Below are 27,999 nucleotides of genomic sequence, written 5' to 3'. Positions count from 1 at the left end.
CCTTCTGATGAGAGGGAGAGAGAGGGAGTGAGAGGGAGAGGGAGAGAGGCTGGGCTATTGTGATTGAGCGGAGGGGGAATCTCGTCGGACGTCGGCAAAGCTCTGCCAAACCCTCACGGACCACAGGCAACTTTTCTGCCATGGTAGTGTGAGTGCAGTGAGCCGGGAACACCTCGGCGCAGGCAGGACCGGGCATCTATCATGCAGGGCCGGACGGGCAAAGCTCCCAAAAGGGAGATGGTGATAGAATCTCCGCAGCAGTACAAGAGCCTGGCTGAGATCGAGGCAGAGGTGGAGGCTGGGTCACAGGTGGTAGCGGTGAGTCTGGACTCAATTTGGTGATACTGCAGCATAACTTTCTGCCCTCTGGAGCTCAAATCAGTACTTGGCATTGCATTTCATAGCCCTGTGGACATGGCAGTCGCTTGGTACGGACGCCATCTGATTGAAGTTTTTATCTGTTTCACGACGAGCCTTTAAGGCGCCCCTTTAAAAAGTGGCTTGGACGGAAATGGGAAAATAGCAGCTCCAGGGTCCTCCTCTCTCCAGGGGGTTGGATGTTGATCTTATTTTAGGAAATGGAGCACTTGTGGCACCGTTTGTTCGTTAACCATTCCTGTGCTGGAGTTGGGGAGTTTGACAAGTTGGCCAAGCTGCCTGCAGTAAAGGGTTTCAAAGCTTTAAGGGAGATGGCACAAGTTCACTCCTTATCATCTATGTGACACTGGCCAGGTCACCAAGGCAGAAAGAGCCTCGATTCTGAGGATCATTATTTATTGTTTTTGAAGAAATAAAGAGTGGCATCATCAGCAAAGTGTGTCACAATGTACACAATCGCTTAATTGTTTCTCCGTTATGTTGATGTGGTGTAATTACATGAAACTAAGTGCACAGCTGGTTGTTGTTATCTTTTATCTTGATGGTTTTTATCCCTGTTGGAAATCAGACCCACGATTTTCCAGCTTATCAGATGATACGGCCTGAGAGACACTGTGGGATATTTTCATGACATCTCCAGGAGGATCGGACAGATTGTGATTTAAGTGTGCGGTCAGACGTCTGCTTAATTGGCCTCGATTTGCTGTGTGTTCGTTGGAAGCCGACCAAGTGTCCAATCCAAATAATCTGGAACTCATTCGTGCTTTGGATCTGCAGTGGGATCAGCGTAACAATATGGGGACCCGCTGGAACCCAATGATTAACATTAGCCGTGTTGTGTCTAATGGCCGATTGCTTATCTGTCACACCAGGAAAACAAACACAGCTGAAGACAACGTTTCTGAAGGATGTTGAGGTTTCTAGACGTATACGGGGGTACAGGGATTAAGGTTCATTTAGACTGACAGCAGTGTCGTTTTAAATGGATCAAAGCTTTCCATGGTCATATGCAGACGCGGCCACACGTGGACATCACATGTGGAGGTTTCTACATTCTAATCCCACAGCGAGGCGCAGTAAGTGTTGAGGGAGTCGCGCTGCAGGAAACCTCCCAGGTCGTTTCTTAGGAATGCTAAGGGATATCTGGGGGAGTTTGCCAAGCGCTCCACTATCTTACAGCACCACCCGATGTTACAATGCAAGCACAAGGATTTACCGGGACAAAACAGAATCCTTTTTTTGGACTCGTATATCTTCCAGCTGTGAGTGTTGGTATGAGAAGATGCAGGGCCTTTGTTGGGAATTCTCATGGTCAAGCTGAGATTTGTCTAGTTATCTAGTTGTCTAGTTCAGGTTGTGTGTGTGAGCTCATGACAGTGACTGGTACAGTGACACACACGCGTCGCCTCACTCCATCCATCCCTCCCCTTCCTGCTCTTATCCCCCTCTTGCATCTTTCCTTCTCTTAACCCACATTCATCTGGCTCTCTGTGCCAGTAAACCCACTGCCGTTATCCAGCAGCCATCTGAAAGGACAATGACAGCTTGTTGCCTTGACAGCGTGAACACCCGAGGACACATCGCACAAGCCACTGATACCCTCAGAGTGTAGAGCTCGTATACACCGCCGAGCATGTTTATTTGGTGCTTTCTCTGTTACTCCAATCCAAACAACTAATTCCTGAAGCACTGTGTGTTTGATAAGTAAACAGATGATGGGAGGATTTATTATCTTGAAGGGGAAATTCGCTAAATGACCCCAGGCTAACCTTCTGATCTACCGCGTCTCCTGCTCCTTAGGTGAAGCCAAAGATCATCGAGCCTCTGGACTATGAGAGCGTGATCGTGCAGAGGAAGACACAGATCATCAGTGATGTGCTGCGCGACATGCTGCAGTTCCCCTCCGACGACTTCCAGGTGAGCAGAGATGATGATGATGAAATGATGATTAGCTTTTGGTCCTCATAGGGGTCAGAGGTCAGACTCCATGACCCGATTACTCAAGTAGTAATGGACATAATCAGTAGATTAATAGACGATCGAAATATTGTGCCAGTTTCCATCAAAAGCATCAAGATCTTTGGGCTGGGTCGGGCACTCTTGAAACGTTGCGCCAGTCTATACAAACACACGAGTTGTGAAATGTACTTACAGCTGCTTGCTGTTGTTCAGTTATTCATGGTGTAATGACATTTCAAGGTACTTTCACTGATGATGCAATTGAGCATAACAGCAGTAACCTTCAGAATCCCAGAAAGAGCTACTTTCATTTCATTCTTACTTAAATACGCCTCTGGCTTCTCCTATGACAGGAAACACTCTGTACCTCGCATCCATATCACTTCTCTCCCCTCAATGCACACACAGCGGAAGAAAATGAGTTTACTCTTGCACTCTAAAGTGACTGAAAGAGATACAGACCATCCCTAAGTACAGCAAATGTGGGCGAGGCAGGTTCAGATAAAGGAGGGAGCTCACTCCATCACAAAATTACTTGTTGGAATGCAACAGACAGACACATGAGTGTTTAGGTGGAGCTGCTTGGAGGCAGATAGTAGAAGACTGTTTCACACACAGAATCTGTGCGAAACGGGGGGCCGCTGGTAAGGATGGCCCTTCGATCCTCTTCAGTGAGCCTCACAGTCTCTTGAATTTCCTCATGGAGTGCACTCAAGAGGCTTGGGTCTTGGAAGCATCATATACTTCATGTAGAGGTCAATTTCATACCTTGTTGTTAAATCTACTCTTCACCCTACTTGACTTCTGAGCAGAATCGGTATCTGCAAATTCTCTACAACACCCATATGGGATCCTGTCATAAATCCTTGCATGTAACCGCTGGCTCGCGCTCACTGCAGCGTTTATACGCTTCGCAGATCTGCTGTTTGTGTTCCGAAGGAGCTCAAAGTCTGTGTCAACATCGCTTCACATGCGCCGCAGAGAAGGATCTCAGCGGGGTTTCGCCAAACAGGGCGCGAGCAGTGCTCAGATGTTTGTCATTCCAAGGATTCTAAAGTCACATTTGGCGCACAATAAGAAAGTTCTCCCTGATCTGCTGCTGAGGTGCAGCGACGCGCGTCTGGGAACCAATTGGCTTTGTTATGCACAGGGGTGACATGAGCTGTCAGCACTGCGGGAATGTGGGCGGCAGAGCGTATCACTACCGTCAAGAGCAACTTTACATCTCCAAAATGTGTGTGTGAGGAGCTAACACACACACTCAAAAGTGGAGGGGAAATCCGCCACTTGTGTGTCTGAAATGATAGAAACGTGTTTGTTAGTCTCTGGATAGCCTCGGCTTGTTTTCCACAGTCACAGGAGGGAGGAAAAGGGAGGAAAAGGGAGCAGACGTCTTCTTTAGTGACCACTGGACTCTGGATATGACAGCAACTTGTGCATTTAATCTAGAAATATGTATTTCTTCTACATACTGCAGTCTTCTAGGCCCATTTTGCTCTACTGATATATTCATAAAATTGTTAGCAGACATATAAGATGATGAAACAATAGAGTCGATCTTAGTTGTAAATTGAGATTCAGTGTAATAACAGAGTGTTTGGTGGGAAAACTACAATACAGCTTTCAGACGGTTTCACAATCAGAAGATGATGAGTGGTTTTCATTACAAGGCCGTCTGCACTGCACAGCCATTAGTAACTGCCCTGTCCTGTGTGTGTGTGTGTGGGTGTGGGGGGATGTGGGTGTGTGTCTGTGTGTGTGTCTGGTCTGTCCATCTGTCTAACCTGCCATGTGTTTTACATCAGCGCTCTTAGAGGAGGGGAGGTGGAAGTTAGCCAGACACACACGGGTATACACTCCTGCCTGAACAAATACACACACATGTACATTTGCGTGCACACACACACACACACACACACACACACACACACACACACACGCGCGCGAACTGTGCGTGCATGAGAGAGCTGGGCCTCAGTTTGGAAGGAGGTAAAAGGAGGGGAAGTGTTGAGTTATGGATTAGCTCTGCATGATGAGCTACTTTGCATGTACAAAGTTTCCCAGTTGAGTTAGACCAGCGGTCCGTGAAATTATTGTCTTACATGAAGCCGGTCCGTGGCCCAAAAAAGGTTGGGGACCGGTGGAGTAGACGACTGCAGAGGACGCACTCTGCCCAGGCGTCTCCACACGGGACAATTCAACACCGTATCTTCTCTGGCATCAGCGCCCATATGATAGTGCCATTCCTGCCCCAGTGGCAACCATCAAAGCTCTGGTTTAATGCCCGTGAGGGGAACCCTGTGAATCTACAGTCAGCACTCCTTGCTTAGCGTTGACTGTCAGGCAGTTTGTCCCCTGCGAGGGACAAATGGACGCATTATGGATGAATGGTTAATTTAGAGTGATTTAGGCTTTGAAACTCAAACTAGGGCCGCTGAAGTGCCTACTATGTGATATGCTAATTGACCATTCACCCTAAAAAGAGAATCAAGTCTTTATCGACTCGCCCTAATGTCAGACAGCTTGCATCATTAAAAGTCGTCCTCTGAAGTTTTATCTCATCCTGCTCCCGGACTATTTAAGTTAATAGGGTCAATTTTTTTTCAGCCACACAAAAGAGAAAATCCATAATCTCTTTTTCCAAAGAGCTGCTGTAGCCTTACCCGAGTGTTCTGTAGCCAAACTAGTGCAAAGACGGTCCAACGTTTCCCTTATTATCCTTTATATACTTCACAAGAAACTAGACCGATTCTCGCTTTGGGCTTCTGGCTACCGACACGTCCCTGCGATCTATTACGGGCAAGTGACGGCAGCGGCTCGCTAACTGCCAGTGTAGAACTAGGAGATTTGTTCCAGAACTAGGTCATTATGCCACCATTCCCAGCTGAATAGAAAAGCAGAGGCGGGATCGATGGCGTCTGCAGCTTTTTCTCTGAGCTTCGGAAGACTCGGCAAGGCTCGCAGTCTGGACGCCCTGGAGGTTGCCTCTCGCTCCTCGGGCGAGGATTTCCGCTTTTCTCTTCTCGATTCTCCCTCTGGTTTCTTAATAAGGCCAGTGGGCATTACTGATCGGATCCCCTCCGCCTGCAGGGATGCTGCTCTGTAGCCGACCTTGACGGCAGGAGTAAAACTGCCCGGAAGGGATCAATTAATTGAAGTAGAATACAATGATGAAGAGCAGGAAAACTCGGGCCAAACATTTATCCAATGTGGCAACGAATTTCCCCTGTTGTGGAGGAGCCCCAGCACGATGAGTCTCTGCCTGTTTTTCATACCTGCTCTATCTCTCTCTCTCCTCAGATATCCACCCTCAGGCGCCAGGGCCGGACGCTGTTCTCCACTGTGCCAGAGACGGCGGAGAAAGAGGCTCAATCGCTGTTTCTCCAAGAGGTAAAATAAAAACACACACCAAGACAGACACACGCTTTGTCTATTCTCCTCCTCAACCCTATCGGTCGCGATCGAAGACATCCCCTCACCCCCCCTGCCCCCTCCGGCTCCGCTATCCTCTTTTGTTTGGAGCGCTGCCATGTTTTCTCCCCTCTTCGGATCCTGGAGCTCCCAAATCCAGCCAGGAATCCAACCTGGGATTCATTTGGATTCGTTTGTTACGCAGATAAAAACAAAAGCATATTAGATTTCAGGGAAAGACAGAAAGCTAAATGTTAGATTTAAGATACAGCGACGTGGAGACGGAGGGAAGAAACTGATACGGCACATGTCAGAAACTGTGTTGTTACCCCGTAAATGAACTTCCAGTTGTGTTCTCCACCCTCCCATGTTTCCTGACAGTCCGACGGATCGGCCACAGATGGGGTCCGCAGTTCATTGGCGGTTCACATTATGTTATTTCAGAGGAGCCGTGTGCTGGGGTGGGGTCCGATAGATAGTCCCCCGCGGCTACCGCCAGGAATGACATCATAACCACATCTGGAGCAGCTGCGCGTCCTTACAGATGGGATGCGGAATTCATTTTTCCACTCGACTAACCCTTATAGTTTTACAGAAATGATGACCAGATACTTTAGTTTTCCAAGTGTGTCTTAATTTCATTCTGATTGTAGCATAACAAACCCAATCTCCTGTGCGTGTAAGTACTCAACATGATTTGACAGTTTACCCATCAGCCCCCTCTCTTCACTTTGTGTCTCTGCAGTGCATCAAAACCTACAAGTCCGACTGGCATGTGGTCAGTTACAAGTATGAGGAGTATTCCGGAGACTTCCGCCAGCTCCCAAAGTGAGTAGGTGTTATGTAGCCTGCAGCCTGCAGGGTGTGTGTGTGTGTGTGTGTGTGTGTGTGTGTGTGTGTGTGTGTGTGTGTGTGTGTGTGTGTGTGTGTGTGTGTGTGTGTGTGTGTGTGTGTGTGTGTTGGATTAACAGGTGTTGCGAGGTGTAGATTTCACCGCCAGCTTCATCAGAATGTGGACTTAAAGGAAACACTTTTACTTTCACCCGTACATCAACAAGCAGCTTTAGAGGACACGGCACCAGGCTATAGTGTACATTTCCCATCATGCCTTTTGTCTAAGCTGCCTTTGTGCTGCTCTGAATGCTGATCACTTCCTTTAGCGTGCTTTATCTGAAACGAAACTTGTCAGTAGGCAAACTTAATCACCTTAAGCATGTCGTAAATTGGATTGGATTTTCCTGGCCACGCCCTTTTGTTTGCTGATGCGTAGAAAGAAGCAAATCTGTGCCTCGGAGGGCCCGAGCTCTTACACAACAATAGAAGACTTCCTGTGTTTATCTAACAAGGGCGATTAAAGCTATTCTTGGACCTCTGCTGATTGATATCTTAGAATGTGAGGGAAATCCCACAATGCATCTCCTCTGTGTGCAGTGCGTCCTTGACCTGAGCAGGAATGTACTTTACAGATGCTGCGTCTTTTTTAAACGGTGTAGAATTTTAATCGAGACAACTCCTGGCTGTGGCCTTGACATTGTTTATGCCCGTCCTTCCCCAGAGCGAGTTCAGTCTTGTTAAGGTCAAAGGGCAAACTGTGCTTCTGGGGTTTGGAGACGCAGCTGCAGAACTCGAGCGCTACATCCTGACTAGTAGAGCCAGAGGCGCTGGAGCGGCCTTTGAAAGGCAAAACGTTTGTTTCTGGAAATGTAACTTATAGCACAGAGGGGAGCAGGCGTATTCTGAACATTATTCCAGGTTGGTCCGAGGTCTTTAAGTTGCGTTTCCTCTTTCAGCAAGACATCCAGACCCGAGAAGCTCAACACTCACCTGTTCGAGGTGGACGAAGATGTGGAAAAAGACGAGGTAAGTCTAGAAATCGCCGAACGCTCCCCTGGTCCCTGTGGAAATCACTTCCCCGCACGTCCTCACGTTTCATTCCGGGTGCAGCTGCATTCTTGGGCGATGAGGATTCCAATTTAAGACCGTTTTGTTGTTGTTGTGATGTCCTCTAATCCCACGCCGTTCCCCCAGAATAGTGAACATCTTCCCCCTTGACATTTGAAATATTCCAAGGGCGCGTCCCTTCCGACTGATCGATTTGAACTGAAGGGCGGTGACCTTTAATGGATGGCTCGCCGTGGCTCAAATCCCTGGAGATCGGCCGAGTGCAGTGTCAATCTGAACGCTGATCTTAATGAAGAGCGTTCCTCTGAGCACTGAGCAGACAGTTGATGCGTTCCTCTCCTCCCAATCACCTTGAGCTCAGTCAGCAGAATTCAAAGCTCGATCACATCGCAGTACGTTCTCTAAAGGTCCCAGAACCTGTTTTGAACATCAATCTCACATCAATGTAGTAACGTGTGTGTGGGGTGTGTGTACTGTATGGACTAACTTACATCCTGTGTGCGTTCTCCAACAGGACTCTGCCTCACTTGGCTCCCAGAAGGGCGGAGTGTCTAAACACGGCTGGCTCTACAAAGGCAACATGAACAGCGCAATCAGTGTAACCATGCGGGTACGTACACGGTCCATTCTTCTCCACTTTGATATTCAAGCCAAAGTGGTAAAAGTCCTCTGCACATGCGGACGTGGTGTTGTCCTTCGACATCCAGTAGCCCAAAGAGCTTCAAGTACATCTTCCTCTTGAGGTTTCCCAGGCCCCATCACTGCTGCCGTGGTATTTTTAGCCAGGGAGGCCATATGTGGTGTTAACGTTCTTTCTTGTTTTCATGCTTTAGTCCTTCAAGAGGAGATACTTCCATCTGGCCCAGCTGGGAGACGGATCCTACAACCTCAACTTCTACAAGGACGAGAACACCGCCAAGGATCCCAAAGGAACCATCTTCCTTGATTCGTGCATGGGCGTCGTTCAGGTAAAAAGAACAAGTAAAGAGAAGGGAGAGCAATCAACAGAGTGAAGGAGTGAGAGGTAGAGCTGGAGCGTCCTTGTGATCAAGCTCTCTTGTGCCCGCGCTCCCTCAGAACAGCAAAGTGCGGCGGTTTGCCTTCGAGCTGAAGATGCAGGACAAGAGCACGTACCTGCTGGCCGCCGACAGCGAGGGCGAGATGGAGGAGTGGATCGGCACCCTCAACAAGATCCTCCACAGCAGCTTCGAGCAGGCCATGCAGGAGAAGCGGAACGGAGACCTGCATGACGGTGCAAACTAATCACCAATTGTTTTTCCCCTTTTTTGTAACTCCGCCCTGCCACAGAACATCATTACGCTCTATAAAACTGCGTTAGCTGACCGGCCTGGTGTTGATCTCTCCGACAGATGATGATCTCGGAAAAACAGACCTCTCCTTGGGATGCTTTCAAGACGGCTTTCAGGTGAGCTGGTTTTCCCATTGGCCGTAACGCGTTACCTGCAAACATGTGGATAAGCTTTTGAATCCGAGCCAGTTTTGTTTTGAGCAAAGCAGCTTGTATTTCCTGTGACAAGGAGCGTCCCTGCGCTTCCTCCCCCCGTCTGTGCTGATGGAGCTCACATCTGGTGCAGAGGCCAGATGAGGCCAAAGCTGACGCTGCACAGGAGCTCAGTGGTGGAACGTGGCAGTCTGAAAACAAAACAAACACTGCATAACACACGTGTAGTTTGTGATTTGCTGCATTTACAAAGGCAACTTTTGTGCGATAATGATTGACAGGTACTGTTTGTAGAACTCGGAACTGTTTGCCAAATAAAACAGGCATGAGTTTTTAGCTGCACATTTTGTCTGGGCAGCAGCCAAACGGTTATTTTTAGTCTTTTACAAACTCTGCCAGTCCTCCCGGAACTAAACAGACTGCCTTTGATCGTACATTGAATGGTTGAGGTCCAAAAGGATGAAATGCCAGCAGGAGAGAAAGCGAGGATGATGTTTGTTTACGCTGTGTTTTCAACAGACCGCCAGAGACATCGAGTCCAAAATGAGGAGTGAAGCTCGACTCAAGCTGTTCACGTTGGACCCCGACACACAGGTGAAATAACGTCCATATGCAAAAAGACTCGGAAGTGCTTTTGCGTCTTTTTGACAATGACCGATCATTCCACAGAAGCTGGATTTCTCCGGGATCGAGCCGGACGCACGGCAGTTTGAAGAGAAGTTCGGGAAGAGAGTCCTGGTCAGCTGCAACGACCTCTCGTTCAACCTGCAGGGCTGCGTGGCAGATAATGAAGAGGGGCCCACCACAAATGTATGTTTCAGACATGGATTCAAATCAGATAAAACAATTTTTGGTATTCCAAAATGTAATGCAAGGAAAAAAGTCTGCAAACATTGATAGAGGCCCAATGTTCCAAATGTTCCTAATGTGGAAATGTGTGTATTTTGGAAATTGTGCTTCAGTAAATGAGGGCAAAATCTAACTCAATTCAGAAGTTGGTTCTGACAGGTCGCTTGGCCGGCCTCTGTAAAAAAAAAAAAACATAGCGTTAGATAGCATGAGAAACGGCTGTCACCATGGCAACCAACCCCGGGCCTCCCACCACGCAGTGGAACCCGAGGCTGAAGCTGGTTTCCTGCCGTCACTCTCCGGTCCCCCCAAGGTCTCTGCCTCTGTGGAGCCAGGGTAGCGCTCGCCTGGCCATTACTGCCGCCACTCAGCACACACAGATAAGTTTGTGTCATGGTGGAAATCGGTGAACGGAGAGACGGTTCACGGCTGGGATAGGTTTTGATTTGATGGAAAATGGGACACATATTAGAGAGGATGAGTATCCCTAAATCTCTTCTTTGCCTTTCATCTACCCCCACTCTCTCTCACATCTTAAAACACACACACACACACACACACACACACACACACACACACACACACACACACACACACACACACACACACACACACACACACACACACACACACACACACACACACACACACACACACACACACACACACACACACACTGCTCTTCCGCTGCGGCTGCAGGTAGAGCCTTTCTACGTTGTCCTGTCCTTCTTCGACATCCAGAACAGCAGAAAGATCTCCGCCGACTTCCACGTGGATCTCAATCACCCTTTGGTCCGAGAAATGACCTCTGGTAGCGGCTCTGACCCCCTCATTAATGGGGACAGCGGGGACACGCCGCTGGGTGGCCACAGGCTGGCCTGTGGGCTTCCACAGGGGGCTCTGCAGTACCCCAAACAGGGCGTGTTCTCCGTCACCTGCCCCCACCCAGACATCTTCCTGGTGGCCAGGGTTGAGAAGGTCCTGCAGGGCGGGATCACACACTGCACCGAGCCCTACATGAAGAGCTCAGATTCTGCCAAGGTATAGCACGAGTTCTTGACACATGCAGGTGTCTGTGGTCTATTTTGGGAGCACAGACTGTACATTGTCTCCTCTCTGCTCGAGCCAGGTGGCTCTGAAGGTGCTGAAGAACGCCAAGACGGCCTGCAGCAGACTGGGGCAGTACAGGATGCCATTTGCCTGGGCCGCAAGGTGCGTTCTCATAGAAGGGTTTGGCTCTTGCATCTGATTTTGTTCCAGTGCTGTGCTGTTATTCTTTACAAATAAGAGATGTAAACCTTTAACAGCATTTATGAATATAGTCATAGTCCATCCCACGTTTTATCCTATGCGTGGATGCAAATCAACGGCTCTCACCCGCCTTTTTGGCACAGGTGTTACATCTAAAGTGGGTTTGTTACAGGCCTGTGTTCAAAGATGCATCAGGAACTCTGGACAAAACAGCTCGTTTCGCAGCTGTGTACAGGCAGGACAGCAGCAAGCTGTCGGACGAGGACATGTTCAAACTGCTCACAGACTTCAGGAAGTAAGTTTTTCCTCTGTGCTTTTCCTTCTGTCCTCTTCACCCACCACTTTTTAAAATGTAATTTCTCATCTTTTTGTTTCCGTTTCCCCAAAAACAGACCTGAGAAAATGGCCAAACTTCCAGTGCTCTTGGGCAACTTAGATGTAACCATCGACAGCGTGGCGCCGGATGTCACCAGTAAGCACTTCAAAATACTGTCCTGTTCTTCTAACCTCTATGTCTAATGAACAGCTTCCTCGTTAACTCGCCTCCATCTCCCTTCCGCAGATTGTGTCACTTCCTCCTACGTCCCTGTGAGGAACTTCGAGGGGAACGGGCCGGGCAGCGCTCTCCTGGAAGTGGAGGAGTTTGTCCCCTGCATCGCCAAGTGCTCCCAACCCTTCACCGTCTACAAGAACCATCTCTACGTCTACCCCAAACACCTGAAATATGATGGACAGAAATCCTTCGCGAAGGTACCTGTGAGGGTTTATCCCAACATAATGCGAGCTACTGCAAGGTTTTGGCCTTCAACTTCCTTCTTTGGAGAGGTGAAGCTTCCATTTGGACTCCGATCCTCGTGATTTCAGCTGATGAAAGTCCTGGCAGCTGCCTTGGTACTGTTGGGCCAAGTGGCAGAGCAGGATAGAGTGATCCTTGGCCCAGAGCAGCCGCTTCTGATTAATGCATTAATGCGCTCTCGTTTTCCCTGGGTCAGCTCTGTAGGAAACCCTCTCTCTCCCTCTCCCCCCCACCCCCCCTCTCTCTTTCTCTCTCTCTCTCCAACATCTCTCACTTTTCCCTTTCCCTCCCCTCATGTTTCAAAGGAAAGCTGGCACTCATCGTCTCTCAAATATTTAGCCTTTTTTAAAAAAAACGTATTAAAATTACAAAAGGAGAGGCACAAAGGAGAAAGTCTGGCAGAAATTGGTTCTAGGCCGGCAGGGAAACATTGGACCTAGCTTTCTCCTTTTTCATTATAATGTCTCCTTTTCTCTGTCCTTTTCAGGCGAGGAATATTGCAGTTTGCATCGAATTTAAGGACACTGATGAGGACGACGCCCAGCCACTGAAGGTGCATTTACTGCGTCATCAAATGTAAAACACAATTTCTGAATTATTAGACATCTTATCAGGAATATCGACCACTCTCTGCATCTCTTTCAGTGCATCTACGGCCGCCCTGGTGGTCCCCTATTCACTAAGCAGGCGTATGCAGCCGTACTGCACCACCAGCAGAACCCCGAATTCTACGATGAGGTGAGAGCAGCAAGGCGGCATCTGCGCCTTGTGTTTCACTTTCACTATGATCGATTCCAAACACTGCGTTTGTTGCCCTCCAGATAAAAATCGAGCTGCCCACTCAGCTGCACGAGAAACACCACCTCCTCTTCACCTTCTACCACGTCAGCTGCGACAGCAACAGCAAGAAGAAGGACCTGGTAGAGATGCCAGGTAAGCTCCATCTTTTAGTCGTGGTGACAAGAGGACATGGCCGCCATGTGGGGGGGATTAAGCCATCTTTTGTTCGCTGCCCGCAGTGGGTTCGGCATGGCTGCCTCTGCTGAGGGACGGCAGAGTCATCATGAATGAGCAGCAGATGCCAGTGGCTGCCAATCTGCCCGCCGGGTACCTCGGCTCCCAGGACGGTGTCACCAAGGTAACAAGGAGAGAAAGAGATGATCTCATCACTGTGACGGTCTCAAAGGATGACAAGTTAAGGCAGCAGGGTCTCAAATATCTACACTATATTTTACAGATAGACGTGAATAAAGGTAAAAAAACCAAGAGGAGAAAATATTTTGAGTCCATTTTGTCTCATTACCATAGGATCAGTCGGAATCACTGCTTAAGGAATGGAGGCGATTATCTTTGGATGTTTATCTCATTAGCTACTATTGGATTACGACCTAGAGATCCAATATGCTGGGAAATTTGATCAATATTCAAATGTAATCCATTAAAGCCGACGTTAATCTTTGGCATCCCAACATTAAGCTTGATATAAGCCGTTTCTCTTTGATGGTGGGATGCTGCATTTGCTGGAAATTACATTGAAACCATCTTGTGTTTATAGACAAAAATTACTCAAAGATTTCATGCTTGACATTCAGAGCTCATTCCAAAGTTAACCAGCTGTCCAAGGTTAGTCAGGAATTCAATGTTCCTTGTTAGAATTCCCCCAAAATGCTTTTCAGGATCAGTTCAACAGTGACTTTGTTGAATGACCTTGGTGATGAAATTCAATAAACCTGCAAAAACAAGGCTCCTTTTTGAGATTTCACTATTTGGACCATATGATGTTCAAGCCAAACTAGCTATAGAGTTTTCTCTGTGTGAGTAGTTTGTGTTGTACATCTTCTCAGGAGTGTGGCTCTAAAAACAGCTTGCAACAGTTAAACAGCTTTTTACTCTGAAGACAAACTGCAGGTCAGACTAGATGTAAGTCAGACAACAGTAACTTGCTACCATGCTGATCTCCAATGGACCTACTGCCAAGTAGTACAAAGAGCCGGGCGTGTTTTTATACCCAGAGAGGTCATTAATGGAATGACTCACAGCTGAGCAGGTAGCAGGAGGATCAGCAGATGAGTTACAGCTGTGAGGGACCTCAGGTACGCTGAGGGCAACTAGTGGACAGGCAGAGGATTGCAGGATCTGTCAAACACAAAGGCTTGAAAACACAAAAAAAGACTAAGTGTGAAGGTTAATGTCTGTGCTTTCAGTTTTACCAAGTGTGGCTCCACTGCTTTACATCTTTGTGTGCCAAATTAATCAGATCCCAGCCTCAAAGTGACTTAAATTGATTACATTCATTGATTACATGGCCCTCTCAGACTCATGCTCAGTGCTGGAATGCTCCAATGAAGTCAAAAAGCCTTATTCGTTTTTAATAAACTTCTCAAAACCTCAAACTTTTATACTACTAGATCCTAGCAATAAATAAATGTGATACTGTTAACATCAAATTTAAGGATTCTGATTCTTGTCTCTCCAGCACTCTGGCCCAGAGATCAAGTGGGTGGATGGAGGGAAACACCTGTTCAAAGTCTCCACTCACCTTGTTTCCACAGTTTATACTCAGGTGTGTGTGTGTGTGTGTGTGTGTGTGTGTGTGTGTGTGTGTGTGTGTGTGTGTGTGTGTGTGTGTGTGTGTGTGTGTGTGTGTGTGTGTGTGTGTGTGTGTGTGTGTGTGTGTGTGTGTGTGTGTGTGTGTGTATGACTCCATTCTGTCTCTTGGTTTGCTCTGGAGGCTCTTGTGAGTCTGAGTAAATGTTAAAAGTGTGATATTTCCCACCAGGATCAACACTTGCACAACTTCTTCCATCACTGTCAAAGCATGGAGATGTCAGAACAGGCCTCAGAGGGGGAGCTGGTCAAATACCTGAAGGTACCGCCACCTCTGGACGTTGAAAGTGTTGAGAAATGTTCAACACCCCTTTTTTTCCTGTTCAAATCTAATTTCCCATCTTTTGCCCGCAATCGTTCTCAATCTCAGAGTCTGCACGCCATGGAGGGCCACGTGATGGTCAACTTTCTGCCCACCATCCTCAACCAGCTCTTTTGTGTGCTGACCAGAACCACGCACGAGGAGGTGGCCGTCAACGTGACCAGGTAACACGCACATTTTAACAAGCGGAAACTGTAGAGAAACACAGTCCAAATGAACATATTCCCTGTTTCTGTCTTCCAGCTGGAATCCTTTTTATCATCTGGCTCTCACCTCTGTATGTGTTTCATGCCTCTAGCCTTTGAAGCTCTGTAGGTAGAGCGTAAATGAGGCATCAGTCCCATCAAACGGATCGTTCCGTGTAGCTCGCCTTACTTCGCCCTCTCTTTTTAATGTTTTATGTCATTATCTCTCTGTCTCTCTCTGTCTCTCCAGGGTGATGGTTCACGTTGTAGCGCAGTGCCATGAGGAGGGGCTGGAGCATTATCTGAGATCTTATGTCAAGGTGCGTACGCATTTCACTATAATGGTGTTTCAGAGCAAATAAATATTAGGTTTAGTTTTCTGGCTAGTAGCTTTGTATGAGAGCCTAAGCTAGATCCTGTATAATAAGATCTCTAGATTGTGGTGAACTGACAGTCGCTGTTTTGGTTGCCTTAAGTTAACAAAATTGTTAATACTTCAAATACTAGATAGTAGTTTCAGGTCTGAATAGAATGTGAGTCCTTCGTGTTTGGTATCTCTGCGTATCATTACATAATCCCATAGGGAGCTTGTCACATGAAAAGAAAATGAGCCCTAAAATCGAACCTTGAGGGACACCGTGTGAAAATGAGCCACAATTACCATAAAACCATAATAATGCAAAACCCAAAAGAAAGGAATATCAAGACGCTTAACTGAAACTTCAAAAATCTGGTGTGTGCTGATGTTTCTTCTTCTCCCTCCTCTCAGTTTGTGTTTAAACCAGAGCCTTACGCCTCCAGCAGTGTGAAAACGGTTCACGAGGAGCTGGCCAAAGCCATGACGGCCATACTGAAGCCGTCCACAGACTTCCTCACGAGCAACAAGCTGCTGAAGGTAACGCGCATTCACAATCGTCAGTCTCGTGTTCCCCCTATTCGACTTGGGCACTGACATAGCCGTTTGTCCCGCAGCACTCTTGGTACTTCTTCGAGGCTTTGGTGAAATCGTTGGCTCATTATCTCATGGAGAGCGGAAAGGTGAAGGTAGGGCTTGTCCTCGCCTCATCTCGTCTCCTTTCATCTCGTCTCGTCTCGTCTCTTGAGCTTTAACCCTTCCTCTCCGTCTTCTCTCCCAGCTCACCAGGAGTCAGCGTTTCTCTGCGTCCTTCTATCATGCGGTGGAGACCCTGGTGAACATGCTGATGCCACACATCACGCAGAAATACAAGGACAACCTGGACGCATCTCGCAACGCCAACCATAGCCTGGCGGTTTTCATCAAGGTTAGCGCTCCGTCCCCGCCAACTGCAATGCCACACTGCCTTGTCTCACCCTTTGCTCTGAATGCTCACTCTCTCTCTCGCTCTCTCTCTCTCCCTCCCTCTCTCTCTTTTCACTCAGCGGTGCTTCACCTTCATGGACAGGGGTTTTATCTTCAAGCAGATCAACAACTACATGAACTGCTTTGTACCTGGAGATCCCAAGGTGAACAGTCCATTGAGTTCGCTGCTTTTCTTCCTTTTTAATGTGTTTGCTGTCTAGCATATTGTCATTACAAGTCTCTTTAATGGGATATTTCAGAGATTTTTACAAAGATTATTGAGAAAATTACATCCATACTAGTTCCTTTGTACCATTTTGTTGAAATTTCTATTTGGCAATCTCTTTAGAATTTATAGTGTGTTTCGTGCAGAACTTCCATTTGCACTGCAACCAATTTACAAAAAATTAACTAGTGTAACTTTTAGTGTAAAAGAGTGCAATTTTCCACCTTAAAGTTTGCCGGCTGGACTAATTTGTCTCCTGTCATGTTTTCTCCTCCTTCCAGACTTTGTATGAGTTCAAGTTTGAGTTCCTGCGTGTTGTTTGTAACCACGAGCACTACGTCCCTCTCAACCTGCCCATGCCGTTTGGAAAAGGCCGAATACAAAGATTTCAAGGTAAAGCCACAGAAACACACAGCTCATGTTATTTTTTAAGTCAGCAGCAGCTTTACTATTCTCTTCATCTCATCCCTGCCTCCATTCTTGACGCCTGCTGCAGATCTTCAGCTGGACTATTCTCTGACCGACGACTTCTGTCGGAATCACTTTTTGGTGGGGCTGCTGCTGCGGGAGGTGGGCGGCGCGCTGCAGGAGTTCAGAGAGATCCGTCAGATCGCCATCCACGTGCTCAAGGGACTGATGATCAAACACACCTTCGACGACCGCTACGCTGCAAAAGTGAGCGTCTTCTGTTCGCCACCACCATGCTGCTCTTTCAACCTGCTCTCCTCTCTCTCTCTCTCTCTCTCTCTCTCTCTCTCTCTCTCTCTCTCTCTCTCTCTCTCTCTCTGGCAGCTTTATTTACAGCACAACCCCCACAGATTGTTTTCATCCGGCATCACATTTTTGTTTTAGAGTTTAAAAGGAAATGAATGACTGTAACTCACAAGCAACTCTGTAATTCCAGAGCCAGCAGGCCCGACTTGCCACCCTCTACCTCCCCCTGTTTGGTCTGCTTCAGGAGAACGTCCACAGACTCAACATCAAGGAATCGGCCCCTCTCAGCAACCACAGCGTAAGCCTGGCCCCTAGAGGAGGAATGAGGAACAGCACTTTGCACCTTCTGTGCCCCTGCGTTTCCTCTGCAGTGTGGTGAATAAATCCTCCCTGCTCTCTTTCACCAGAACGTCAGAGAAGACTCACTGGTCCCAAACTCCATGGTGATGCCTCAGAAACCTGGCAACTGCATAGAAAATGCTCTGCACAAAGATGTGTTCGGTGTAATCTCTGGAACAGGTGAGGCCTCTCTATCTAGAGCGACTCAGTGAAAGAATATTTATATGTTTGATTCAGTCTTGATGTGTGCTGAGGGATGAGTGATGTTTTGTTTGGTGCTTGATCCCTTCAGCCTCCCCTCACACGTCCACTCCAAACATCAGCTCAGTTCACCACGCTGACTCCAGAGGCTCCCTGATCTCCACCGACTCTGGAAACAGCCTGCAGGGCCTACAGAGCAGCGACAAGACCAACTCCCTGGAGAAGGTAGATGAGTGGATGGAGCACTGGGTGATTGAGTGATGTGGATCTGTGCAGCGGCGAGTGACGTGATGAATCAGCTTTGCAGGTTAAAAATCATGAAGGTTCTCTGGCAGAGCGGGGGGGCCGAGACTTACTTTGTGTCTTCACTGTTGCTGTTATCTGCTGCCTTGGACGCCCGTGCTCTCCTCTCATCCCCTCCTCCCCCAGCGCTCACAAACCCCCACTTCCTGCTCTGCAACTTCCCAACACCAGCAAAAGGAGAGATTTATCAGGAGGCACTCGGTCAACGTGCCCCCTCTCCTCCCCCTGGATCCAGAGGGTCGAGTCCCGCCTATGGGCCGCGCCACCAAGCGGGTCACCATGGACTTCTCCCTCCTCAGTGTGCCGCTGCCCTACCTGCTGCGGGACGGCGAGGGCGACGGTGACAGAGCAGCTGCGGGCAGCCGGGCCTCGGAGGGAAAGCAGGAGGAAAACATACCGATCCAAGTATTCTTGCCTATCGCCCGACTCCAACCTGAACATCAGCAATCCTCAGCTGGAATTGTACAGAGTTCAGCAAACTGCCCCAAACTCAAAAAATGTGATGTTTGTTGTTAATATTTGATGGTTTATTTGGACGCTGCGAAGGGTTTGCAGACATCTGTACAATGCGTTCAAAAGCCAGTTGCTCCCTCCCAGCATTCCTTTCTCCTGAGTGTCCCGCGTCAGGGAGTGTGTTTCTTACTTCTTACCCAGTTTGAGGTTTGTACCTCCCAGCTTTACCGCGTTTCACATTTACTGCACCAGACTGTGAATGTGTTTCTTCAGAATCTGCAGTCGGAAGAGCAGAGGGAAGAAAACTTCTCATCTCTGAGGTTTTGGGGTTTTTGAGTGACGTTCTTCATCTCTCTACAGTTTGAATTTCTGTGTAAAACTCCATAATTTCTTTCTCACTTCTTCTCTCTCTCTCTCTCTCTCTCTCTCTCTCTCTCTCTCTCTCTCTCTCTCTTGTCCTCAGAATCAGTGCGCTTCAGCCCTGGGCAGCACCGTCCTGCGTTGCGACAAACTGGACTGGGACGAGATCAAAAACCTGCTCATGTGCTTTCTGCACATCCTGAAGAGCATGTCGGAGGGTAGGACCACCTCTCCCAATTTGACCTAAGCAGAGATCTCTGTTCATTTCCACATGAAATGATTAAATATACATTCTACTTCCGCCCTCAGAGGCTCTTTTTGCATACTGGAACAAAGCAATTCCCTCAGAACTAATGGACTTCTTTACATTAATAGAGTAAGTACATAAATACACAAATATTCATCAAAATAATATAATAATATAAGCCCAGGTTGCAGTTTTTGAGTGATAATGTGTCGCTTCCCTGCAGAGTCTGTCTCCATCAGTTCAGATACATGGGGAAGAGGTTCATCGCCAGGTAGAGTGAACGTCGATCTGAACCATAATCAAGTTTCTTAATCCAAACTAATCTTGTCGATCCCCTGCATTGAAGCGATTAACTGATGCTAAAAAGACTAATTGATAACCAATCTGTTAACCCCCCCGCTCCTCCTCTTGGCTGTCACCCTGCTGGCAAGTTGTTTTGTTGTTAAAGCTGCGGCCCCGGCCCCTCCTGCATGGGTAAGAGCTCTTTCTCCCTCTCGCACTTAACATCCTAAATGCATGATGCCGACTTTCTCCTTTTTCTGCTCCTCAGCGTCAAACCCACAGCCGCTCGTTTCTATTTTTGTTGCATAAATGATGATGTGAAGTTTTTTCCTCTGCTGTATGAGTAACAACCGCGCTCGCGTTTCCTTTCGCCCCGCAGGAGCCAAGAGGGGGTGGGGCCTGTAGCTCCAGACAGGAAGTCTCTGACTCTGCCTGTGTCTCGAAACAGAGCGGGGATCCTGCATGCCCGCCTACAGCAGCTGGGGACGCTGGAGAACGCCCACACCTTTAACAACAGTAAGCCCCACCAGTGGTACAAGTAGAGAACAGCAACATCAGTGCTTTTACTGACCTCTGTTGGTGGATGATAAGAATTGCACAAGTGGCAACAACCTCAACAAACAACAGATTTTGTGCTTTAAGGCAGCAGAAATCGAGTAATGTAAGATATCTACAATCAGACCTTGTGTGTGTGTGTGTGTGTGTGTGTGTGTGTGTGTGTGTGTGTGTGTGCTTTATCTGCAGTGTATTCCCACACTGAGGCAGACGTGAGCAGCCAGTGCCTGCTGGAGGCCAACGTGTCGACGGAAGTCTGTCTAACTGTGCTGGACACGCTCAGCATCTTCATCATGGGATTCAAGGTATGCCTGTAAGCAGAGCGCACACACACATTCGCACACTCACACACGGCGGCGGCCACTCAAACACGACTGGACACGAACATGACTGCCTGGTTCTTCCTGCTTCCTGTCAGACTCAGCTGATTTCAGACATGGGTCACAACCCGCTGATGAAGAAAGTGTTCCAGGTGCACCTGTGCTTCCTGCAGATCCCCCAGTCCGAGTCGGCCCTCAAACAGGTCTTCACCTCGCTCAGGAGCTTCATCTACAAGGTTTGACCCGATCTCCATCAATCCTAGCATATTATATTTTCCTGTGAAACCAAATCTCTTCTGAATCTGATCTTCCAGTTCCCGTGCACCTTCTTTGACGGACGTGCAGACATGTGCGCCTCTCTGTGCTACGAGATCTTGAAGTGCTGCAACTCCAAGCTGAGCTCCATCCGTGGCGACGCCGCTCATCTGCTCTACTTCCTCATGAAGAGCAATTTCGACTACACCGGCCGCAAATCCTTTGTTCGAACACACCTGCAGGTACTTCTGCTTTAGAAAACAAGTCTTTTTTGTTGGGTGTGTGTGTGTTTCTGGGGTTCTTGCAGTGCTGAGCTTCGTGTGTTCTTTCTTCTCGCCAAGGTGGTGATTGCTGTAAGTCAACTGATTGCTGATGTCATCGGTATCGGAGGAACCCGTTTCCAGCAGTCTCTCTCCATCATCAACAACTGTGCCAACAGCGACAAGAACATCAAGGTGAGAGCTCAAAACTGAAGACGTCACGAAAGCCTATGAATCTTTACCGCTTCAACAAAATCACGGTTTTGCTTTTCCATCTGTAGCACACAGCGTTCCCGTCGGACGTGAAGGACCTGATGAAGCGAATCAGGACGGTGCTGATGGCCACAGAGCAGATGAAGGAGCATGAGAACGACCCGGAGATGCTGGTGGACCTGCAGTACAGCCTGGCCAAGTCCTACACCAGCACCCCCGAACTCCGCAAGACCTGGTTAGACAGCATGGCGCGCATCCACAACAAGAACGGGGATCTGTCAGAGGTATGACCACACCTTTTTTTAACAGGAGGAACATTTCACCTTGTTAAAGCTTTTTTTCAAACCTTTTCATGGACTTCTCCTGCAGGCGGCCATGTGCTACGTCCATGTTGCTGCCCTGGTGGCCGAGTACCTGTGGAGAAAAGGTAAATCATAACACCGTATGACCTCTTCTCCAACACTTTATTGAAACATTCCAGTTGCTGGTTGTTTGGGAAGTTACTCCATTTTTACAACCTGGCCTCACACACACACACACACACAAACTTGCCTCTGCCACATGAGCACTCATCCAAGGGTCGTGGGTTCATTCACATGTCAGAAACATTCCCCAGATAAGATCTCACCGGATGCCGCGGCGCTGTGCGAGCACGAGTCTGTTCTGTTGGCTTTTTATGACACGTCACTGTCAGGTCAGGGGGCTGTTAAGACTGAGCTCTCCTCTTCATCAATTTTTTAGTGAACATTGCACATTAGGCAGCTTAGCCGTCTCTCTATCCCTCCTCCAGCGTGTTGAAGTGAAGATGAGTGGAATTTAAGGGGGTTTAATGTCCCAACTTTTACTTATTTTCCCATATTCCGGCACATTCTAACCCATTGTCTTCCCTAACATGAGCGAAACGTAAATGATTTCCACCCTCTCTCTCTCACTCGTCTCTGTCCACATGCTGTACGTCAGGCATGTTCAGGCAGGGCTGCTCAGCTTTCCGCGTCATCACCCCCAACATCGACGAAGAGGCAGCCATGATGGAGGACGTGGGGATGCAGGACGTCCACTTCAACGAGGTAAAGATTTGGATTCCTAACCTGAATATTTCGCCAACCTGGAAACCTGTTGTTGTTGGGCCATTTTTACTCCCTCCTCTGAATTGGCCGTCTTATCTCTCTGAAGAGTATCAATCAGCTCCCTGCACTCTGTGGATGTAGCACAATACAGTAGACTTTGGCACAGGGCTCGGTGCTTCTGCGGTTTCTGCAGTTATATAGCAGGAGCAGGAGGAAGAAAAAAAAAACGCCTGTCAACATGGGGCCTAGGGGTCAAGGGGTCAAGGCCTCGCTCAAGGACATTCGCGCAACACTAGAAGTGATGGGAAGGAAATGTGTGAGCGTTTACAAGTCGGTCAACAGATCTTCAGGCAGACGCTTTTACGCAGTCTGCTCTGAAAACCTTTTTTTTTTACGAGCGACGTCTGATAGCTTTACCTCCTCGCCCATCTGTTGTCTCCGCGCTCACAGTTGAACTGCATTAAAAACCCCACAGACAAACGGGAACAAGCAGAAATTTCCCTCTTCAGGGGGAGGGGGAGGCTTTTGAGGGGAGTTTAATGAGTTTATTGTGTTGTGTGTGTGTGTGTGTGTGTGTGTTCAGGAGGTGCTGATGGAGCTGTTGGAGGAGTGCGCCGACGGCCTGTGGAAGGCCGAGCGCTACGAGCTCATCGCTGACGTCTACAAGCTCATCATTCACATCTACGAGCAGCGGCGAGACTTTGAGGTAACGTGTTACGGATTAGTCTGACACTCTTAAAGGTACAGTAACCGATTAAACCCCAGCGGACCCAGAAGATCCTCATCTAGATCTGTAACAAGACTATGAGCCACAAATGTGAATATGACATGTCCAGACACGCAAATACACACACACACTCACACACAGGTAAAGAGGTACGGCGCACTGATAACTTTATCTCAATGGCTGCATCAATCTGAGGCCACTTGTGTGTTTTGTGTAACAGAAACTGTCCCATCTGTACGACACGCTGCACCGTGCCTACACCAAAGTGATGGAGGTGATGCACACGGGCAAAAGGCTGCTTGGCACCTACTTCCGAGTGGCGTTCTTTGGACAGGTAAAGTGCCAGCACCTCACAAACACAGTCACAATGTAGAGTGAACTAACATGGTGGCCGCCAACGCCATTGTCTCTCTTGTCTCTCACATTAACACATGTCTCCCTTAACACAAAGACAAGACAAATTCACGTTTTAATAGAGATCTCTCTGCTTTCCTTGTTCTCTCCAAGGCTGCGGTAAGTGTGCACATCTGCTGTATGTGTGTGAGTGTGTGTGTGTGTTTGTGTGTGTAAAGTGCTCCTCTATGTCCTTGCATCACAGCGGTGCACTTTTATTAAGTTTGATAGCAAAGATAGAGGGCTGCTGCTGACAAAGAGTTTGCTGTAAAAGCACAATCACTGCTGCTCAGTGGCTTGGTGGAGAGATGATGTACAGATCATTTGGCTCACCAAAGTAGATTTTGGCTGATATTGTGTTATTCTGCATGATTATTCTGTTAGTTTCCACTGATAAATGCAACCGTTAAGTGGTAAGAGGTTACAGAGGAAAGCAAAAGCTGGACAAAGATGCTGTTTTTCCCTCCACAAGCACATTGTAGGTTTTCTTGTTAAGCTCCTCTTTAACCTTCTCTGTAATCGCTTTACCTCCATTTCTGCCCACACACTCCTCTGTGTACTTTTCCATCGATCCTTCCGGGTACCTGCCATTTTCACTTGTTATGTCGGTTTCTGGCTGTAAAGTGAGCAGCATGTTTAACTCCTTGTTTGCTTTCGTGTGAGCACTTTCTGTTTGTACCGTTGTGCTGTGTAAGAGAGTCAGACTCCTGGGATTCATGTTCCTGACTCTCTTCTCTGCAGGGCTTCTTTGAGGATGAGGATGGTAAGGAGTACATCTACAAGGAGCCAAAGTTCACACCGCTCTCTGAGATTTCCCAGAGGCTCCTGAAGCTCTATTCTGACAAGTTTGGCCAGGAGAACGTCAAGATCATTCAAGACTCTGGCAAGGTGGGGGTCGACTTTCATGTACCTCCATGAGTTTGTACGACTGTGTAGACTCTGACAATTGCGCAACACTGCTTGCGAAGGCGTGATTGTAGGTTTGTAGCGCAGAGTTCAGGGACAAGTTGTGGTTTTAACTCTGTCTCTTATTTTGACACAAAAATAAGAGATAGAGTTACAACCATTACTTTAAAAAGCAAAAATATGCAACATTGACACATCAAAGTCCCTGGATTGTAGTATTTTCACAACAACTGCTCCTTCTGCACCCACAGGTGAACCCCAAAGACCTGGACTCAAAGTACGCCTACATCCAGGTGACCCACGTCACACCCTACCTGGATGACAAAGAGCTGGAGGAGAGGAAGACCGACTTTGAGAAGAGCCACAACATCCGGCGCTTCGTCTTCGAGACCCCGTTCACAGTGTCGGGCAAGAAGCAGGGAGGCGTAGAGGAGCAGTGCAAACGACGGACGGTGCTCACCAGTAGGTCACACCAGAGAAGCGACTGGGGATGTGTCTACCTTCTGCTACTGCTACTATGAAGTTACAGATAGATCAGGGAACAGAAGGCCTTCCTGGACACCATTTGTTATTGTGGATTGCAAAGAACTCAGCATTGATAAACTGAGATCAGATAAAGCTTAACAAGCTGAGGTTTATAATCCACGGTCTACTCCATCCCAAAGTTCAGTCATTATCTCTCTTCGTTAATAATCATGCTGACTGATAATGACTTGGCAGCAGGACAGTCAGACCCAATCAGGAACGGAGGGTTCAATGAAACGGCTAATGTTTTGGTTTTATGATGGTTTACGATCTCTGTAATGGGAAATTGTGGTCAGTCATGGCATTCTATGGTCGTATTTTCATAAAAATGGTCTCTGAACTTGATAACAGCTCCAAAGACAAGACAACGTGTCAACAAAGTGACAGTCGATGAAAATGTGAAATTTAATGTTGACTTGATAGATAGATAGATAGATAGATAGATAGATAGATAGATAGATAGATAGATAACCACGATCATACAACTCTGCTTTTCTCCTCCGTCACGTTCCCTCGCAGCCACCCACTGTTTCCCGTACGTGAAGAAGCGCATAGCCGTGATGTACCAACACCAGACGGACTTGAGCCCCATCGAGGTGGCCATCGACGAGATGAGCGCCAAGGTGGCCGAGCTGCGGCTGTTGTGCGCAGCCATCGAGGTGGACATGATCCGGCTGCAGCTCAAACTGCAAGGCAGCATCAGTGTTCAGGTGAGGAGGCGAAGAGCCCTTTACCAGAGCATTGCCTCTGTGTTTGTTCCCAAGTGTGTCGTATGATCTGGTGCTGCTTTTCCAGGTAAATGCTGGTCCTCTCGCCTATGCCAGAGCCTTCCTAGATGACAGCAGTGCCAAGAAATACCCTGACAACAAGGTCAAACAGCTCAAAGAGGTCTTCAGGTACTCATCACAGAAGGAAATAAACGCATATAAAAGCGGCAAACCTCGCATTTCTACGCAATAGTAAGCAAATGATTTGTGCATCGCCCCCTCAGACAGTTTGTGGACGCCTGCGGCCAGGGGCTGGGGGTGAACGAGCGTCTGATCAAAGAGGACCAGCAGGAGTATCAAGATGAGATGAAGGCAAACTACAGGGACCTGGCCAGGGAACTGTCCAACATCATGCACGAACAGGTGGGATCAGGCGATACGCTGTGCTTAGACGCATGCCGTGTGTAAAGTAGGGTTGACGTCCAGAAAACCAGGCTGTTACCTGAATTCTGAGACGATATTAAAGTATGGAGCCACACGCTATAAACAGAATTGGAACTAGGTCTGAAGTGAATTTATACACCTTCTTCTGGTCCCTGAAGGAATTGTCTATCTTTGTCACCTACGGTACTAAGATGTCGTATTCATCTACCCTAACAGCTTTGGTTGGTCTTTGGTTGGCTCTTTACCTCCATAACATGTTGACCTCATCATGAAACACGTTTGAATCCAATCAGCCTATCAGAAACGATCAGGAATTTGGGTATGGTGCCCTTTAAGAGATAGTAACTAAGCAAATGGAAGCAGAAGTAGACACATTGAAATATGTGCTATGCCCCCTCTAAGTTAATGTGGATGTCAATGCCAAGTTTCTAACTAACTGCTTTGCCTGAATGCTGATTCTTCATTGTTTTTAGTGGAACCCCTTCATTACTGTAGGAACATACTGTATATAACTGTATAAACGCTGACTGTGCACACTTATAACAGCCTTCTCTTCTCCTTCATGCTGGCCTGAACAGATTGGATGGTAACGCTGCTTTTGTCATTTAATTCAACAAGATTCTTTAAAGTGTTTTTCATTTTCACAGTGCGTAAACACTTTCCCCAAGCTCTCTAATCGACCTTCTTCTAATAGATTAACCCGGTGGAGGACGGCTCCAGGAGCGCTCTGTCCGACTCGCTGGGCATCTTTAATGCCATCAGCGGCACGCCAACCAGTGCCAACCCGCACAGCTCCACCACCATTCTCTGATATGGACGTCTCACCTGGGGCTCTTCCCGCGCAAACAGACGCCACCGAGTACCGGCCTGCGTCCCAAGACGGAGAATGTCGAAACGTTTTCACTCCCTGCATCGCTTGGCTGGTTGCTCTTGTTTCCTATGGAGACGACAGATTTTCATACTGTGATATTACAGACTTATGGATCATTGTATGTGTTCCTATACTTCTTTTATCCTATCTGGGTACGAGAATGGGTTAAGCACACAATAATGACCCTAAATAAGCCGACCAAATGTTACCAATAGGTTAAAATGTCAGTATTTGACCCGAGTCTGCGCCTTTAAGTGATCTGACCCACTTCCTTGTTCTTTTCCATTGTTGGACTCTTGCTTATGTACAGTGTTTGTGAGAGAGTGTTTCAGGAAGTGGAGGTTTTTTAACGTAAATCAACACCACTACTTTAAACGTAGATTCATTCAGCTCGGGCACAGTATTTTTACATCTAACTTTTGTATTCTGATCCATGTGGGCCTTGTATAAGAATCCGATTTGACCTTTAACCTCGAATGTGGATGTTTAAAAGGACTATTCTGTCTATTTTAGACCAATGGACTTAAGGCAAAGTGTTTAGGAACTGACTTAGGCCAAGTGAACCCCAATGTTTGAAGTTATTTTGTGTAAAGGAAAGCGTGTGCAATATTTTCTATGGTTACCAAGGCAACGTAGGGGCGCAGAGAACCACTCTCTTGCCAAAGACGTTAGAGGAAGACGGTGCAATGCAAGACAAGGGTGGGAGAATTTGTATTTCTACCTTTTTTTTTGTTTGAATTTTGACTTAATTCCTGCTCCTGTAAATATGTTAAAGACTTTTAAAATAAATAGAATCTGTGACCTCTTTCCATTCATTTTCTTCATTTGGCCTCTGTGTGCTCGCTTATTGTTGACATTTCAAGGAAGAGAAGCAACACAGTTTCCTTACAGCTGTGGACGTGCCAAGTCAGGTGAGTCAGGCAATTTTTAAGCTTGACAACATTTCAAAGTTCATCACAGATTCAATGTAATGTGAATTTCAATCTGAAGGCTCACTAATGGATTTGCAAAGTGTTGTTCTATGTTGGTTCTATGTGTGTATTCCATTATACAATGACTGGCATGAAGCTGATAATCAGCTCTGATATCCTTTTTTCAGCTCTTCATCATTATCTGTATACTAAAGGAGTCATAAATATAACACTAAATATCCCAAATATTAAGTTGGTTGCCAGTGTAAAGAAGTAA

The 27,999-nt window shown here is 47.5% G+C and overlaps 1 protein-coding gene across 2 annotated transcripts; it reads left to right on the top strand.

Moving 5' to 3' along the window:
• Positions 1–35: 35 nt before the first annotated feature.
• On the top strand, positions 36–27,610 carry dock9b (dedicator of cytokinesis 9b). Of its 2 annotated transcripts, XM_076148831.1 has the most exons (52): positions 37–318; positions 2,179–2,295; positions 5,638–5,727; positions 6,494–6,576; positions 7,539–7,608; positions 8,165–8,260; positions 8,484–8,618; positions 8,728–8,902; positions 9,021–9,076; positions 9,632–9,706; positions 9,782–9,922; positions 10,661–11,002; positions 11,091–11,173; positions 11,385–11,507; positions 11,605–11,684; positions 11,775–11,962; positions 12,496–12,561; positions 12,654–12,746; positions 12,830–12,941; positions 13,028–13,146; positions 14,485–14,571; positions 14,788–14,877; positions 14,986–15,101; positions 15,373–15,442; positions 15,892–16,017; positions 16,095–16,166; positions 16,259–16,405; positions 16,524–16,607; positions 16,951–17,062; positions 17,166–17,344; positions 17,574–17,681; positions 17,791–17,902; positions 18,015–18,148; positions 19,143–19,257; positions 19,349–19,415; positions 19,510–19,557; positions 19,948–20,084; positions 20,313–20,428; positions 20,542–20,679; positions 20,758–20,940; positions 21,040–21,153; positions 21,240–21,455; positions 21,541–21,598; positions 22,132–22,238; positions 22,822–22,944; positions 23,186–23,299; positions 24,100–24,246; positions 24,516–24,726; positions 25,309–25,499; positions 25,585–25,685; positions 25,781–25,919; positions 26,635–27,610. In XM_076148831.1, exons 1-52 carry the CDS (start codon positions 202–204, stop codon positions 26,749–26,751), a joined length of 6,240 nt encoding a protein of 2,079 aa, XP_076004946.1. In that variant the 5' UTR covers positions 37–201; the 3' UTR covers positions 26,752–27,610. The 2 variants fall into 2 exon arrangements, with proteins under 2 accessions (XP_076004947.1, XP_076004946.1); XM_076148832.1 differs by lacking the exons at positions 19,143–19,257; positions 19,349–19,415; positions 19,510–19,557; ... (14 more) ...; positions 25,781–25,919; positions 26,635–27,610 and adding an exon at positions 18,353–19,080 and having other exon boundaries at positions 36–318.
• Positions 27,611–27,999: the final 389 nt, after the last annotated feature.

Source organism: Genypterus blacodes, unplaced genomic scaffold, assembly GCF_046128005.1.
Source record: "Genypterus blacodes isolate CSIRO-AG114 ecotype Tasmania unplaced genomic scaffold, CSIRO-AGI_Gbla_v1 ptg000043l_1, whole genome shotgun sequence".
NCBI lineage: Eukaryota > Metazoa > Chordata > Actinopteri > Ophidiiformes > Ophidiidae > Genypterus > Genypterus blacodes.
Note: the sequence above shows the minus strand (reverse complement) of the source record. Positions and strands in the feature narration are given on the sequence as shown.

Coding starts and splice junctions, on each gene's coding strand:
- dock9b (XM_076148831.1), top strand. CDS start 202: ATGCAGGGCCGGACGGGCAAAGCTCCCAAAAGGGAGATGGTGATAGAA. Junction 2,296..5,637: donor TCCCCTCCGACGACTTCCAG/GTGAGCAGAGAT, acceptor CTCTCTCCTCAG/ATATCCACCCTCAGGCGCCA. Junction 25,500..25,584: donor AAGGCAGCATCAGTGTTCAG/GTGAGGAGGCGA, acceptor CTGCTTTTCCAG/GTAAATGCTGGTCCTCTCGC.